The sequence below is a fragment of the Vidua macroura genome, chromosome 17 (assembly GCF_024509145.1).
Source record: "Vidua macroura isolate BioBank_ID:100142 chromosome 17, ASM2450914v1, whole genome shotgun sequence".
In the NCBI taxonomy this organism is placed as follows: domain Eukaryota; kingdom Metazoa; phylum Chordata; class Aves; order Passeriformes; family Viduidae; genus Vidua; species Vidua macroura.
This window is the reverse complement of record NC_071587.1, coordinates 8,075,652-8,086,826: the sequence shown is the minus strand read 5'-3', so window position 1 is coordinate 8,086,826 and position 11,175 is coordinate 8,075,652. Positions and strand designations below refer to the sequence as shown.

Here is an 11,175-nt window from a genome sequence, read left to right as displayed (position 1 = left end):
AGAGCTGGTGCTAGCACTGCTTTGGGTAGAAGAGGAGGCCTGCCCACCACCTGTGAGGTGGGGTCCAGCCCCCTGCCAACCCCCAGCCCTCACACCCCACCAGCTCCTTTCTGCACAGCAGGATAAAGGCCAGGACACACGCCTGCACCGTGCCAAGCATCCCACTACCACCAGCAGCCCTGGAATAGCCTCTTCAAAAAGCATGGTGCTCTGTACAGAGAGAGCGGATGATTCTCAGTGCCTCGAGGTGACATGGTGGCTGTGTCCCACGCTGGCCTGGCAGTGCTGCTGCTGGGGTGTCCCCACACTGGCCTTTCTGCTGATTCAAGGGCCGTTGTCTGTGGTGTGAAGGCAAAATTGCATCTCGGGAATTAAACATGAAGCGTCATTAAAGCACAATATTCTGTGGAAAGAGAAATGGGTATGAGCAATGTGCTGGGAAAGGGAAATAATTATCCCACTGGAAAATGCAGACCCACAAAATGTGCTGTTTATCATGAACTGCCACCAGTTTTCAATCCATCCCATAAGCTACCCACTTCAGACATTCTCAGGCAGGGACAAATCCCTCCAGACAGCCTGACACAAAGAAGAGTGATTTTGACATCTGGTTGCCTTTGTTGGGTTTTATTCCAGGGTTTCCACTGTCTCCTTGTATGCTGGGAATGGTGTCCTCTGACCTATGTTTCCATATAATGCTTCACAGATGATTCTTCTGGCTGCTGTGAAGTGCCACATGCCTCTCTCCCTGTCACCACATCAGCAGCCACTGATGTATTGTAGGATCCCAGGAAACAACTTTGAATCACCTCACACCTGCATTTCTGGCACCCAAGTTTCCCTGGGATGAAACCACACTTGGAGTGAAATGGGTGGCTGTGCCCCACTGTCCCCAAACAAGCATTGTCTGTCCCCAACAGCCCTGGGACAAATGGCTTCAATCAGAGCCTGAAGGGCCAAATGAAGGATCCAAGGAGAGCAGGGGAGGCAAATGTCATTGTGGCTGTCACAGAGGTGCTCTAGGGTGGGGGAAGGGGTGATGCTGTGGGTGGGAGGGAAGAGAGGGGAGGAAAGGGAAGAAGAGAAAAAGGGGAGAAAGGGGGAGCTCTGAGTCTTCCCAATCAAGGCTCTGCCCTGAGAAGGCAGATGTCCCTCCTGCAACTCAGCGCTGGCCCTGCATTTCTGGATTAGTAAAATAAACCCGTTAGATGGAGAAATTATCCACATCCCTTTTTTGTTGCTTTAAATAAGATGGAAGGAGTGTTTTCAGGATGAAAAGCTGAGCCTGCTGAAGGTTACAGCTGTTAAGCACCTGCTGTATGTGAGCACAAGAAATACTCCCATGGATTAGGCCATGAGGCTGCTCAAGAAACTGCAGGAAGGGGCTGTTACTGCTTTGTCAGCACGTTGCTGGACTGTGCCTTGAGTCCCTGCAGGACTGTGGGGAAGTCTCTACATGGAGAGAGATATATTTACAATGAACAACTGTGTTAAGCAACAGCACCATTAAAGAAGATTCCCCACTGAGAACTCCAGGGCTGGGATCTTGTGATCTTGTACACAACCTCCCCTAGGCTGAGGTGTAGGGTGGCTGTGGCAGAGAGACATGGAGCTGTCTGACCTGGCTGTCCCTTCATCGCTCTGGCAGGCACTGGGAAAGAGGCACTAGTATGTGGTGCTTAATGTGCAGGGGACTAGTAGGAAGCAATCAAAAATATTTCAGAGTGCTGATAAAAATCTGGCAGGGAAAGGCTGATGCTGTGCAGCCTGAGTGGAAGGAGGGTCAATGGCTCTCCAGTCCCCCAGTGCTGGTGTTTTCGGGGTGTCTTTCTTTGTGCCAGGGTGAGCAAAGCAAGCAGGGAGGGCCCGGCGTGCCTTTCCCAGTTCCATATAACGGGGGCTGCTTTGTTTTCCTGCTGGGCCACACACACGACTTCCCTGTACCCAGGATCCAAGGGATATAGCACCGGCTGCAGGGTAATTAGCGACGCCGGGGGGGTTCTGCCATCCCATCGGGAGCATGCAGGCAGGTGCTGTGGGCTGGGCGGGCTGGCAGATGGCCTGAAGGACTCTCTGGGGATCCTGAGCCATTACCAATAAGCCAATGCCTCTCTTCAAACGTGTAGTGGAAGTGCTGCTGCTGGAGGAGGGAGGCTGAGCCTGTGCCAAGACCGCACACCCAGCCCCAGCCACTCCTCACAGCCTTCCCATAAAAATTAACGCGGGGTGTGTTACTGTGCTCCCGTGCATGTTAATGTTTCCTGTTGCTTAGGGCAGAAACAGCAGGGACAGGGACAGGGATACATGACTGAAGGCCTGAACTGTCCCTCCTGCTGAAGGGAGACCTGGACCTTGCAGCCACTGTGGAACAAACCTGCAATGGGGGTTGCTGCCCCCCCAGCCATTCTCAGGGAATGGGGTTTGTGCTGGCCACACGCCCTACAGATGGAATAAGGAATGTGCTTGGGATCACTGGTCCTCAGGAGCCACCTCTGCTATGCTCCAGCTCCTTTGGTGGCACCCAAGCCAGCTGTGGGGACGGTCTCCTGTTCCCACTATCCTGTGACATGGAGAGGAGCATCTGTGCCTCCTTTCACCCCTTCTTTCTGGAGAGTGGATGGCTCAGCTCTGGGAGCCCAGAGGCTCAGGCAAAGGCCTGCAGCAGACACTTGTCCCGTTTGGAGCCCACTCCCCTCCTCTGCCACCTGTTTCCCAGCTGCACAACACCACGGACCCGCCGGGGCCGGGCGCTGCGGACAAAAGCCGGTTCCTCGCCCTGCCGCAGCCTCTCCCCGCGCTGACTCGCTTTAATTAGCCCATCAAAGCCGGCTGCGTCTCTCCCTCCTGGTAGGTCGCAGAACATGATTAATTCAGGAACAGAAAACAGCCGCCCCCCACAGAGAGAGCCTCTCGATGAGGCCAAAGCTGTTTCCTCTCCCCCATCCAGTCTTTCAACCCCAGCAGCAAGGTTGGGAGCTTCTTTCTCCTGGAACGAAGCTGTGAATAGGCACAGGCTGTCCCAGGAGCCGGAGGGGACAAGCAAGAGCAATGGCCTTACCGAGCCTGGGTCTCTCTCCATCCCTCCCATCTGCTCTGGTCATGGGCATTGCCCACAGCCCACCCGTGGGTCTGGGACTTCCCCTGAAAAACCTCTGGGTAGTGGAGTGGGTCTGGGCTCAGAACCAGCCCTTCCACGAATGGGGTCCACGCATGAGCTCCAACTCCTCCCAGCACCAGATTTCTCCAGCTGGTTTTCCCTGCTCCCACATATGCAGGGCCCAGGGTGGCACACACCATAACACAGCTTTATTAACTGCATTTGTAGGCAAAGAGGTTTTAAAAGGAAAAAGCCTTTTGGGAAAAGAGATAGATGGGGGGATCCCTTCCCCCTTTATATTTCTGCCAACGCAGCTGCGTGCAGTGTTCCAACAGCACTCAATGCCCCGGAGAGGCAATTACTGCAGGAGCAGGGCTGGGCTGCTCTCCACTTCATTTTCCTAATACAGTTACATGTCTTGGAAAAGTGCTGCTGCTCAGGGGAAGGTACAAAGCGAGTTCCCAACCTGAATCCCCTGCCTCAGGAAAGGCTCTGGGGGTTCCCTTTGCACAGTAGGGAACAGAAAGGCTACCCCAGTACGCACCAGCACAACACTGTTGTCAGGTCTTTATTTCAATCTTATGAACATTCTTCCAAGAGATCAAACATGAGAAGAAAAACAGTTTGAGCCCGTGACAAGAGAGATGAGCTACAGGCCCAAATCAACTGAGGTGGGGAATCTGTAGGGAAGGGAGGCTTCTTAGAGAGCTCAGGAGCCTGAGCCAAGCAGATCTCACGCATTCTCCCCAAGCCAGCCAGGCAGAGCCACACGCAACAAGACTGGCAGTAAGAAAACATGTTTGAGAAACCTCTTTTGCACAGCTCCCTCCCTCTGACTCCAGATCCATGCAGTGCCCAGTGGGCATCCCTCACCACACTGCCTGCAGGGCTTCACAGACACCCCAGGAATGAAAAACACCATGGTTTCAGGGAAGAGGGGGGGCAAGGTGAGCCAGGAATTCAATCTATGTCTCTTCTCATGCACATCAAAAGCTTTTCTGGTGCTGCTCTTCAAAGCCAGCAGGCACAGCCATAATCCCAGCTGCTGCTGGGGGTCTGCCCATGGAGACCTTGTGGGTTGGGCTTTCCAGCCCTTCAATAAGTGCCTTGCTCAGATACAGAGCAAGAGAGAACCCCACTCTGTGGGGAGCCCACTCCAGCTGTCCCCTTCAGGAGGTTGCTGTGGTTTCCTGCAGAGGAGCAGCAAGGAGCCAGCTCCCTTCTCACACCCACCACTTGTGGGACCCCAGCAGCACCCCAGAGAAGCAGAGAAATTCCACAGCACCCAGGCTGTTCCCAGAGAGCCACACCCCATGCTCCCTCCTTGCTGGGTGCAAACAGCCGGGCACCCTCAGAGGAGCAGAGAAAGAAATGACCTACTACTGCCTCCTCTTCCATTCTGCAAACAGGGAAGCCTTTATAGCTGATGGGACACAAGGGAATGTGGCCCAAAACGGAGAGAAGGAAAACACTGCTGGAAAGATCACGTCCATCAGATGAGGAGTGAAGAGGCGAAGTGCTCCTGCTTCCCAGAAAACTTGTTCACGAGCAGCCACGTGGTGACTCCTCACATGAACATGTCATCGTAGCCTGGAGGGGGAAGGTGGTCAGGATCCGGCCTGGAAAAAAATTCAGAGCAGAGTCAAACAGAAGTGAGAGCTCAGGCCTGCAGCAACAGGGATGAACTGGGATCCAGTGGCAGGCTGGGAAGTAGGCTGGAATACCAGCATGGCCAAGGACCTACCCGGATCGCCCAACTCCTAAGGGGCCAAAGGGGTCAAATCTGGCGCCTGGGGGAACAGCTCCTGGGGGAAGCCGGCCTGGGATGCCTGATGATGGGTCAATGCCAGGATGCGGGATGCCAGAGTGGAGAGGATCCACAATCATTCCCCCACTCCGACCTCTGGAGAGAGAGAAGGCAGAGAAGGAGATGAGATTGGTACTGGAGAGAACTGAAGAAATGCTGAGCATGGGAACATGGGGTTAACCTGACACATGGCATGTGGGAAGGAAAGCTCCCAGGACCAGCCAGTGCGGCAGCCTATGGCAGGAAGACAGAGACCCCTGCAGAGAATCCCAGAATTGTTTGAGTAGGAGGGGACCTCAAAGCTCACTTAATTCCAACCACCAGCCACAGGCAGGGCTATCTTTCACTAGACCAAGTTCTCCCTGGCCCCATCCAATCCTGAATACTTCCAGTGATGGGGCAGCCACAGCTTCTCTGGATAACCAGAGGTCTGGGGTCTCATTATCCTCACAGCAAAGAATTTCTTCCCAAAATCCAATCTAACTTGGCCTGCTCTCAGTGGGAACCATTCCCCTTTGTTCTGTCACTTCAGGCCCTTGTCTGAAGTCCCTCTCCAGCTCTCTTGGAGCCCCTCTGGGCACTGTAAGAGGCTCTAAGGTGTCCCTGAAGCCTTCTCTTCTCCAGGCTGAACAGCCCCAGCTCTCTCAGCCAATTTCCACAGCAGAGATGCTGGCTGTTCCCTCAAGAAGCACGAGACCTGCTGACCCTCACTGCAGACCCACGTTCCATCCCTGCTTCCCATCCTGCCCTGAGCAGTGTTGCAAGAGCCAGATGGGTTCCCACAAGCCTTTCCAAAGAACTGCTGGAAGTCATTTGCTGACCACGGCGGCTCCTCGGAGCTGCCCCACGCTGCGAGTGCCATTCCTCACGGTCGGCTTTGTGCAAATGTGCCTGGAGCCTCTGGACACTGCTGCCATCATACAAGTCATTAACAACCGTGCTAATGAGTTCCATTAGGCCAGAACAGCTGCCCAAAGTGCCCCGGGACAGCCAGGTCCCATGATCATTTTCCTAGGAGTCTGGGTCTCCAGTCCCAGCACTGGCAGGTGTCAGCACACAAATCTGCTTCCATTTACCCTCTTTTTTTTGTCATTTACAGAGAAATCTCCGATGAAGCGTCAGAGGCAGCAAGAGAAACAGGGACACCCTTCCCCCAAAATGAATCCCCTCTCCTGGTGTAATCAGGTTTCCTTTGAGTCCCCCCAGCTCCAGGCCTCTCTTTCCAGCTGAGCAGGGACATTTTTAGCTGTCCCTTTTCTAGCCAAACCCATAGAGAAACAAGTCTTGCAAGAGGGGAGAAAATGCCATCCCCACAGGAGAGTGGTTCCAAAGAGGAGTCTCCTCTGGGCTGCAGGACACTCCACAACGACTCCACAAGCTGGTTATTGTCTGACTGTGTGCTTTTAACTGGAGTGGAAGATGACAGGTTCTCCTTGCCTGAACAAACCAAATATCAAGGATGTATCTGTGAAGCTCAGTCGCCCAGATGGCCCAGCCTCTGCCCAGGCTTTCTCCAAGTGCCTCAGACAGCCAGGAGGCTTGAAACAGGACTTGAGAATCTGTGAACTCGGCTTTCAGCCTCCCCTTCTGCAGACTGCTGGGCTGGAGACACAGCAGCTGGTAACGGTTTAAATTAGAGGCTTACATTCACTTAACGATGTATTCAGCTTTGATTTACTGCAGGAATTACTGTGTGTTAAATGAATACAAGCTGATTATTAAACAGACACAGATTGCAACCTATCATCTATGCAAGAGACAGGATCTTATTACGATATTAGAACCATATTGAGCTTTAGCAACTATCAATTGCACTGAGCAACTGCCCCCACTTGGCTGGATACTGTTTCGGTGGTCTTCAACCACCCCATATCCCCCAAAGGCAGAGCAGGGTGTGCTTCAAGAGCCATACTCACCCAAAAGGGTCCAGGTCTTCTCCACCAACAGCAAAGGGACTCAAGGGGGAAGGCCTGAAACATAGGACACAGAAAAATGTTCAGGAAGAGCAGAGAACCTGCATGTAGCTGTGCCCATGGGTGCTCTCCCATGGCAAACAGTGCAGCACCTGGAGGGCCCTGGGATCTGTGGGACTCTGCATGAGGGGGCCGCCATTGGGAGCATTCCCTGCTCCAGGGTGTTGCTGGATGAGGACACTGGTGTGTGTGGCAGAAGATTGCTGAGATAAAGGGAGCCCTGTTGTTCCCCCGTTGTTCCGACTGCTTGGAGCAGGAGCTGTCCATGCATATCAGGAGTTTCCATGTCAGGGGATCCCTAAGGAGTGCTGGGCTGGGCCAGGCTCTCCAGCATATCCCAGTCAGAGACATGATCTCACTTCTAGGAGTGTGGGAACAGTGGGGTGGTGGGCCTGCAGGCAGCTGGCACATCTCCTGTCAATAACCCATGCCAGTAAGATGGTTTCAGAGCAGTGCCCAGCTCCAGCCTGTCTTTCCAAGCCTCTCCATGGAGCCTTTTGCACCCTGAGTGGCAGCAGAGAGCAGTAGGGTGACACGGAAGCAAGAAGTCACAGCTGGTCCCCAAGAGATGGCAGAGGCACTGCAGTATCTCTTGATTTCCAGCCAAAGGTGATCACAGTGTGTGTGCAAGAGGAGGGAACCTGCCTGCCATGTACAAGGGACGACTGGAAGGGGCCAGGAAGGGATGGCAAAGCAGGTGCCATGTGTCCTCTCTACCCAGCATTGCCAGAAATTGTTCCAAGGGCAAAGTGGGGTCAGGAAAACAGGAAGACGAAGTCTTGCACCCCACCCTGGCTGGGTGCACCTCTGGTGTCCCTCCCAAAAGCTGCTCAGCCACACAGTGGCACTGTCCTTCCCACTAGTGTCCTTGCTGTGCCAGCCCCGATGGTCCCTCAGCCAGCAGGAGCAGGGCCACTGTCCTTCACCCCACACCTCACCTCCAAGCCCCAGCCCCTGCCTGTTCCCTCCTGGGTCTGTCAGTCCAACACACAGCTCCAGAACAGCCCATCCCTCTCAACCAAATCAAACCCAAGTGTCCAGGCTGATCCAGCCGGGGAAGGTCTGGATCCTTTTCACTCCCCATCCCACATGTGCAAGATGGGGACCTGATGTGTAGTCTGGGGAGCTCTGCCAGGACCAAATCCCCTCTAACAGGAGGCTCTCAGCAGCCACACGCTCTTTCCTCACCTGGATGGGGCCCTTGTGCCCATCGGCTGCCGGGGAGGGAGCCGGAGCGGGTTCTCATCCCAGTGCACATCCTCTTTGGACTCAGGCTCCTTTCTGGCCTTTCCTGCAGGGGCCCCGAGGGGAGTAATGATGCCTGAAGTGATTCTTGTCCTCAGCTCCCCGGTGTTCTTGTACACCCTGCAGCAAGGAGAGGGAAGGCAGTGGGGTGGGGTGGGGTGGCCATGGCACCAGGACATGGGGTGCTGGACAGGCTGCAACAGGCACGGGGAGGGGACAGACAAGCCCAAAGTGTCCCTAGCACAAAACATGTCCCCCACTGGCAGCACAGAGGGGACAGGAAGGGGTAACAGCACACAAGGGGACCAAAGCCTTTACCCCACTTCAGATGGGCAAGGTGCCACCCAGCTACTCCCTTCTGCTCCAACCCAACCAGTCTGCACTGGAGGAAAGCACATGACACTGTGGATGTGGCTGAAGCTGTCACATTCCTGGGCAGTGTCCACCCAGCACAGTGCTCTGGAAATAAATGTGCTGGCCTGGCCTGTTCCCAGGTGGGGTGTCTCTCCCCTTGGGTCACACCCACGATCCCACTGTCCTCTGTATATCTCGTGCCAGTGCAGAGGAAGGCAGGGAACAGAGTTCTGGCTGTATATCAGGACTGGCCTGGGTTTGATCTGGGGAGTAAGTCCTCCAGCTCCCCCAGGGGGGATTTCTGCCTCCCTCTCCATGCCAGTAGGAAATCTGCTCCTGCAGAAAATACCAGGAAACTGAAATTACTTGTGGAAATCGTCCAGGTGCTCTGAGTTGATGTAGTCGGCCACTGCCAAGGTCACATCTGCAACCTTCTGAGAGCTGCGATCCTGGAAAAATGCAGGTAAAGCAGAGTGAGCAGCCTGGCAGATCTGGGAATGAGGGACAGAGAAGCTACAAAAACAGCCCCAGGCTTGGGATACAAGGAACGGGGCTCACCTGCTTCCCACCATGTCCCTGTGCCATGCCTGAATCCCCAGGAGCAAACTCCAGCGTACAGCAAGATTTTCCCTGGTCCCTCTCCCCAGCTCAGGCTGCAAAGGGTGGAACACTGAGCAAAGCCACCTGGAGCAGCTGCTTGTTGGGGGCTGCAGAGAAGTCCTGAGCTGGGAAAGGGACTGAAGCAGGGAATCTCCTGCACTGGACTGTTCAAGGCCAACTGTCCCACTGCCCTGACACAGCCAGGGTTTGACCAGCTTCATGCTGGGCCACATCTGACACAAAAACACCCCCTGGGTCTGCTCTATCCTGAGGGACAAACACCACTTCCAGGCAGAACAAGCAAAAGCCAACATTTAAGAAATTGCCCCTGGTGTTCTTTTCAGCCAACGGACCCCAAACCCACGGGGGCCACATGGGTGCTCACCATGACGTTGAGGATCATACTGTCCTCCACCATGATGGCCTTCAGCAGCAGCTCATGGGCATCATCCGTGGACTTGTAGCGCAGTGTGTACACCTCCTTGTTGGCTTCCCAGCCAGCAGGCAACAGCTCTGACTTCCTTTCATCAGGACCTGGCTGCAATGGAACAGATGGGCTGCAGAGACCCTGCCCAGGAGCCCAGCATGACCTCCTAGGGTTGGGGGTCTTGTCTTGGCTGCACAGGGAGATCCAGAAGGGAACTGAGGTTTTTGGGAGGGGATCCCTCAATGCCTTCCAGGTTTTGACAAGACAAGCAGGTATTTTCTAGAGGCTGGCCCTGCCTGCTTGCCAGCCTCCCACAGCATCTCTGCGCTGGAAGAGGAGGACACAACAAGCAAGAAGAGGTCACAAATAACCACACAGGAGACAATGCTCTTCCCTGTCAGACACCTTGCACCTCCTCAGCATGATACAGAGCTGTCTGGGGCACAGGGGAAGGCTGTCATCATGTCTGTCCCAGCCCCACATCAGTGCTTCTGGGGGGGCCCTACCCTACACAGTCACCTCCTATGGTACTGAGGAGAGTCCTCTGCTGTGACAGTGCCCTGCACCCCCCATTACCCCCCCAACACCACATCAGGCACTCTCCCAGCACCCATCAGGATCCCAATTCACTAGACCCCATCTTAGCACTGGGTCCAGAACTAGACTGCCCCACCCTCTGGTATTGCCCCAGTACATTTCCTCCTCAGCACTGAACTGGACACCTCCCTTTTCTTACAGAGTTCTGCCTCACCACCAAGCTCCACTTAACACTATACTAACTGTCTTCCCGGACGCACCAGCATCAGGATCTCCCGTCTAGTGACATCCCACAGACCATCCCCAAGCATCAGGACCCTCGGCGCCCCCAGTACCGGGATGCTCTCAGCACCGCCATTATCCCGAGAGCGGGGCCCCCCTACAGCACCGGGACCCCCCAACACCGGGACACCCCCAGCCCCGCAGCTGCCCGCTCCACAGCAGTACTGAGGCCCCTCGGCCCCCGCACCGGCCCGGGTGCCTCCAACACCGCTGGCACCGCCCAGTTCCCCTGGCCCAGGCAGCGGTCGCACGGCGCCGGCGAGCGGCGCTAGGAAAGACCGAGGCTTCACCGCGGCCTACTAGGCCTCGGCGGCGGCGCACCGCGGCTCGGCCCGTACCTGGTCGCCGGTACCCAGGCAGCGGTAGCCATGCCGAATCAGCTCCCAGTGGATGCCGCAGACCAGAGCGTCCTGCGGACGGGAGATGGCGGGCCTTGCCCAGGCGTACAGCGGCTCCAAACCGGCCATGGCTGCTCCGGCCGGGGCGGAGCCGGGGCCGCACCGCCCCTCACTAGAGGGCCCCCGTCCGCTGCGCTGGGCCCGAGCCGCCTCCTCCGGTCACGGAGCCGCTGCCTGTTTTGTTGTGCTCGGCGCTGTACGGCTCTTCGAGTTCTGGGGTCGGTTTCGAGCCCCCCAGGACAAGAAGGACATTGAGGGGCTGAAGCATGTCCAGAGAAAGGAATGGAGCTGGGGAAGGGGCTGGAGCACCAGGAGCAGATGGGGAGCTGGAGGGACTCAACCTGGAGAAAGGGAGGCTCAGGGGAGACCTTCTCCCTACAGCTCCCTGACAGGAGGGTGCAGCCAGGTGAGGGTCAGGCTCTGCTCCCAGGGAACAGGGACACGACAAGAGGAAA

The 11,175-nt window shown here is 55.7% G+C and overlaps 1 protein-coding gene across 3 annotated transcripts; it reads right to left on the bottom strand.

Annotated features, from left to right (window-relative positions):
- Positions 1-315: 315 nt before the first annotated feature.
- PSMF1 (proteasome inhibitor subunit 1) lies at positions 316-11,054 on the bottom strand. Of its 3 annotated transcripts, XM_053993069.1 has the most exons (7): positions 10,661-11,043; positions 9,462-9,614; positions 8,843-8,925; positions 8,066-8,242; positions 6,821-6,874; positions 4,842-5,000; positions 3,650-4,716 (listed from the first exon to the last, which is right to left on the bottom strand). In XM_053993069.1, the coding sequence occupies exons 1-7, from the start codon at positions 10,787-10,789 to the stop codon at positions 4,665-4,667; spliced, it is 807 nt and encodes a 268-aa protein (XP_053849044.1). In that variant the 5' UTR covers positions 10,790-11,043; the 3' UTR covers positions 3,650-4,664. The 3 variants fall into 3 exon arrangements, with proteins under 3 accessions (XP_053849045.1, XP_053849044.1, XP_053849046.1); XM_053993070.1 differs by lacking the exons at positions 3,650-4,716; positions 4,842-5,000 and adding an exon at positions 316-403 and having other exon boundaries at positions 10,661-11,054; XM_053993071.1 differs by lacking the exon at positions 4,842-5,000 and having other exon boundaries at positions 10,661-11,050.
- Positions 11,055-11,175: the final 121 nt, after the last annotated feature.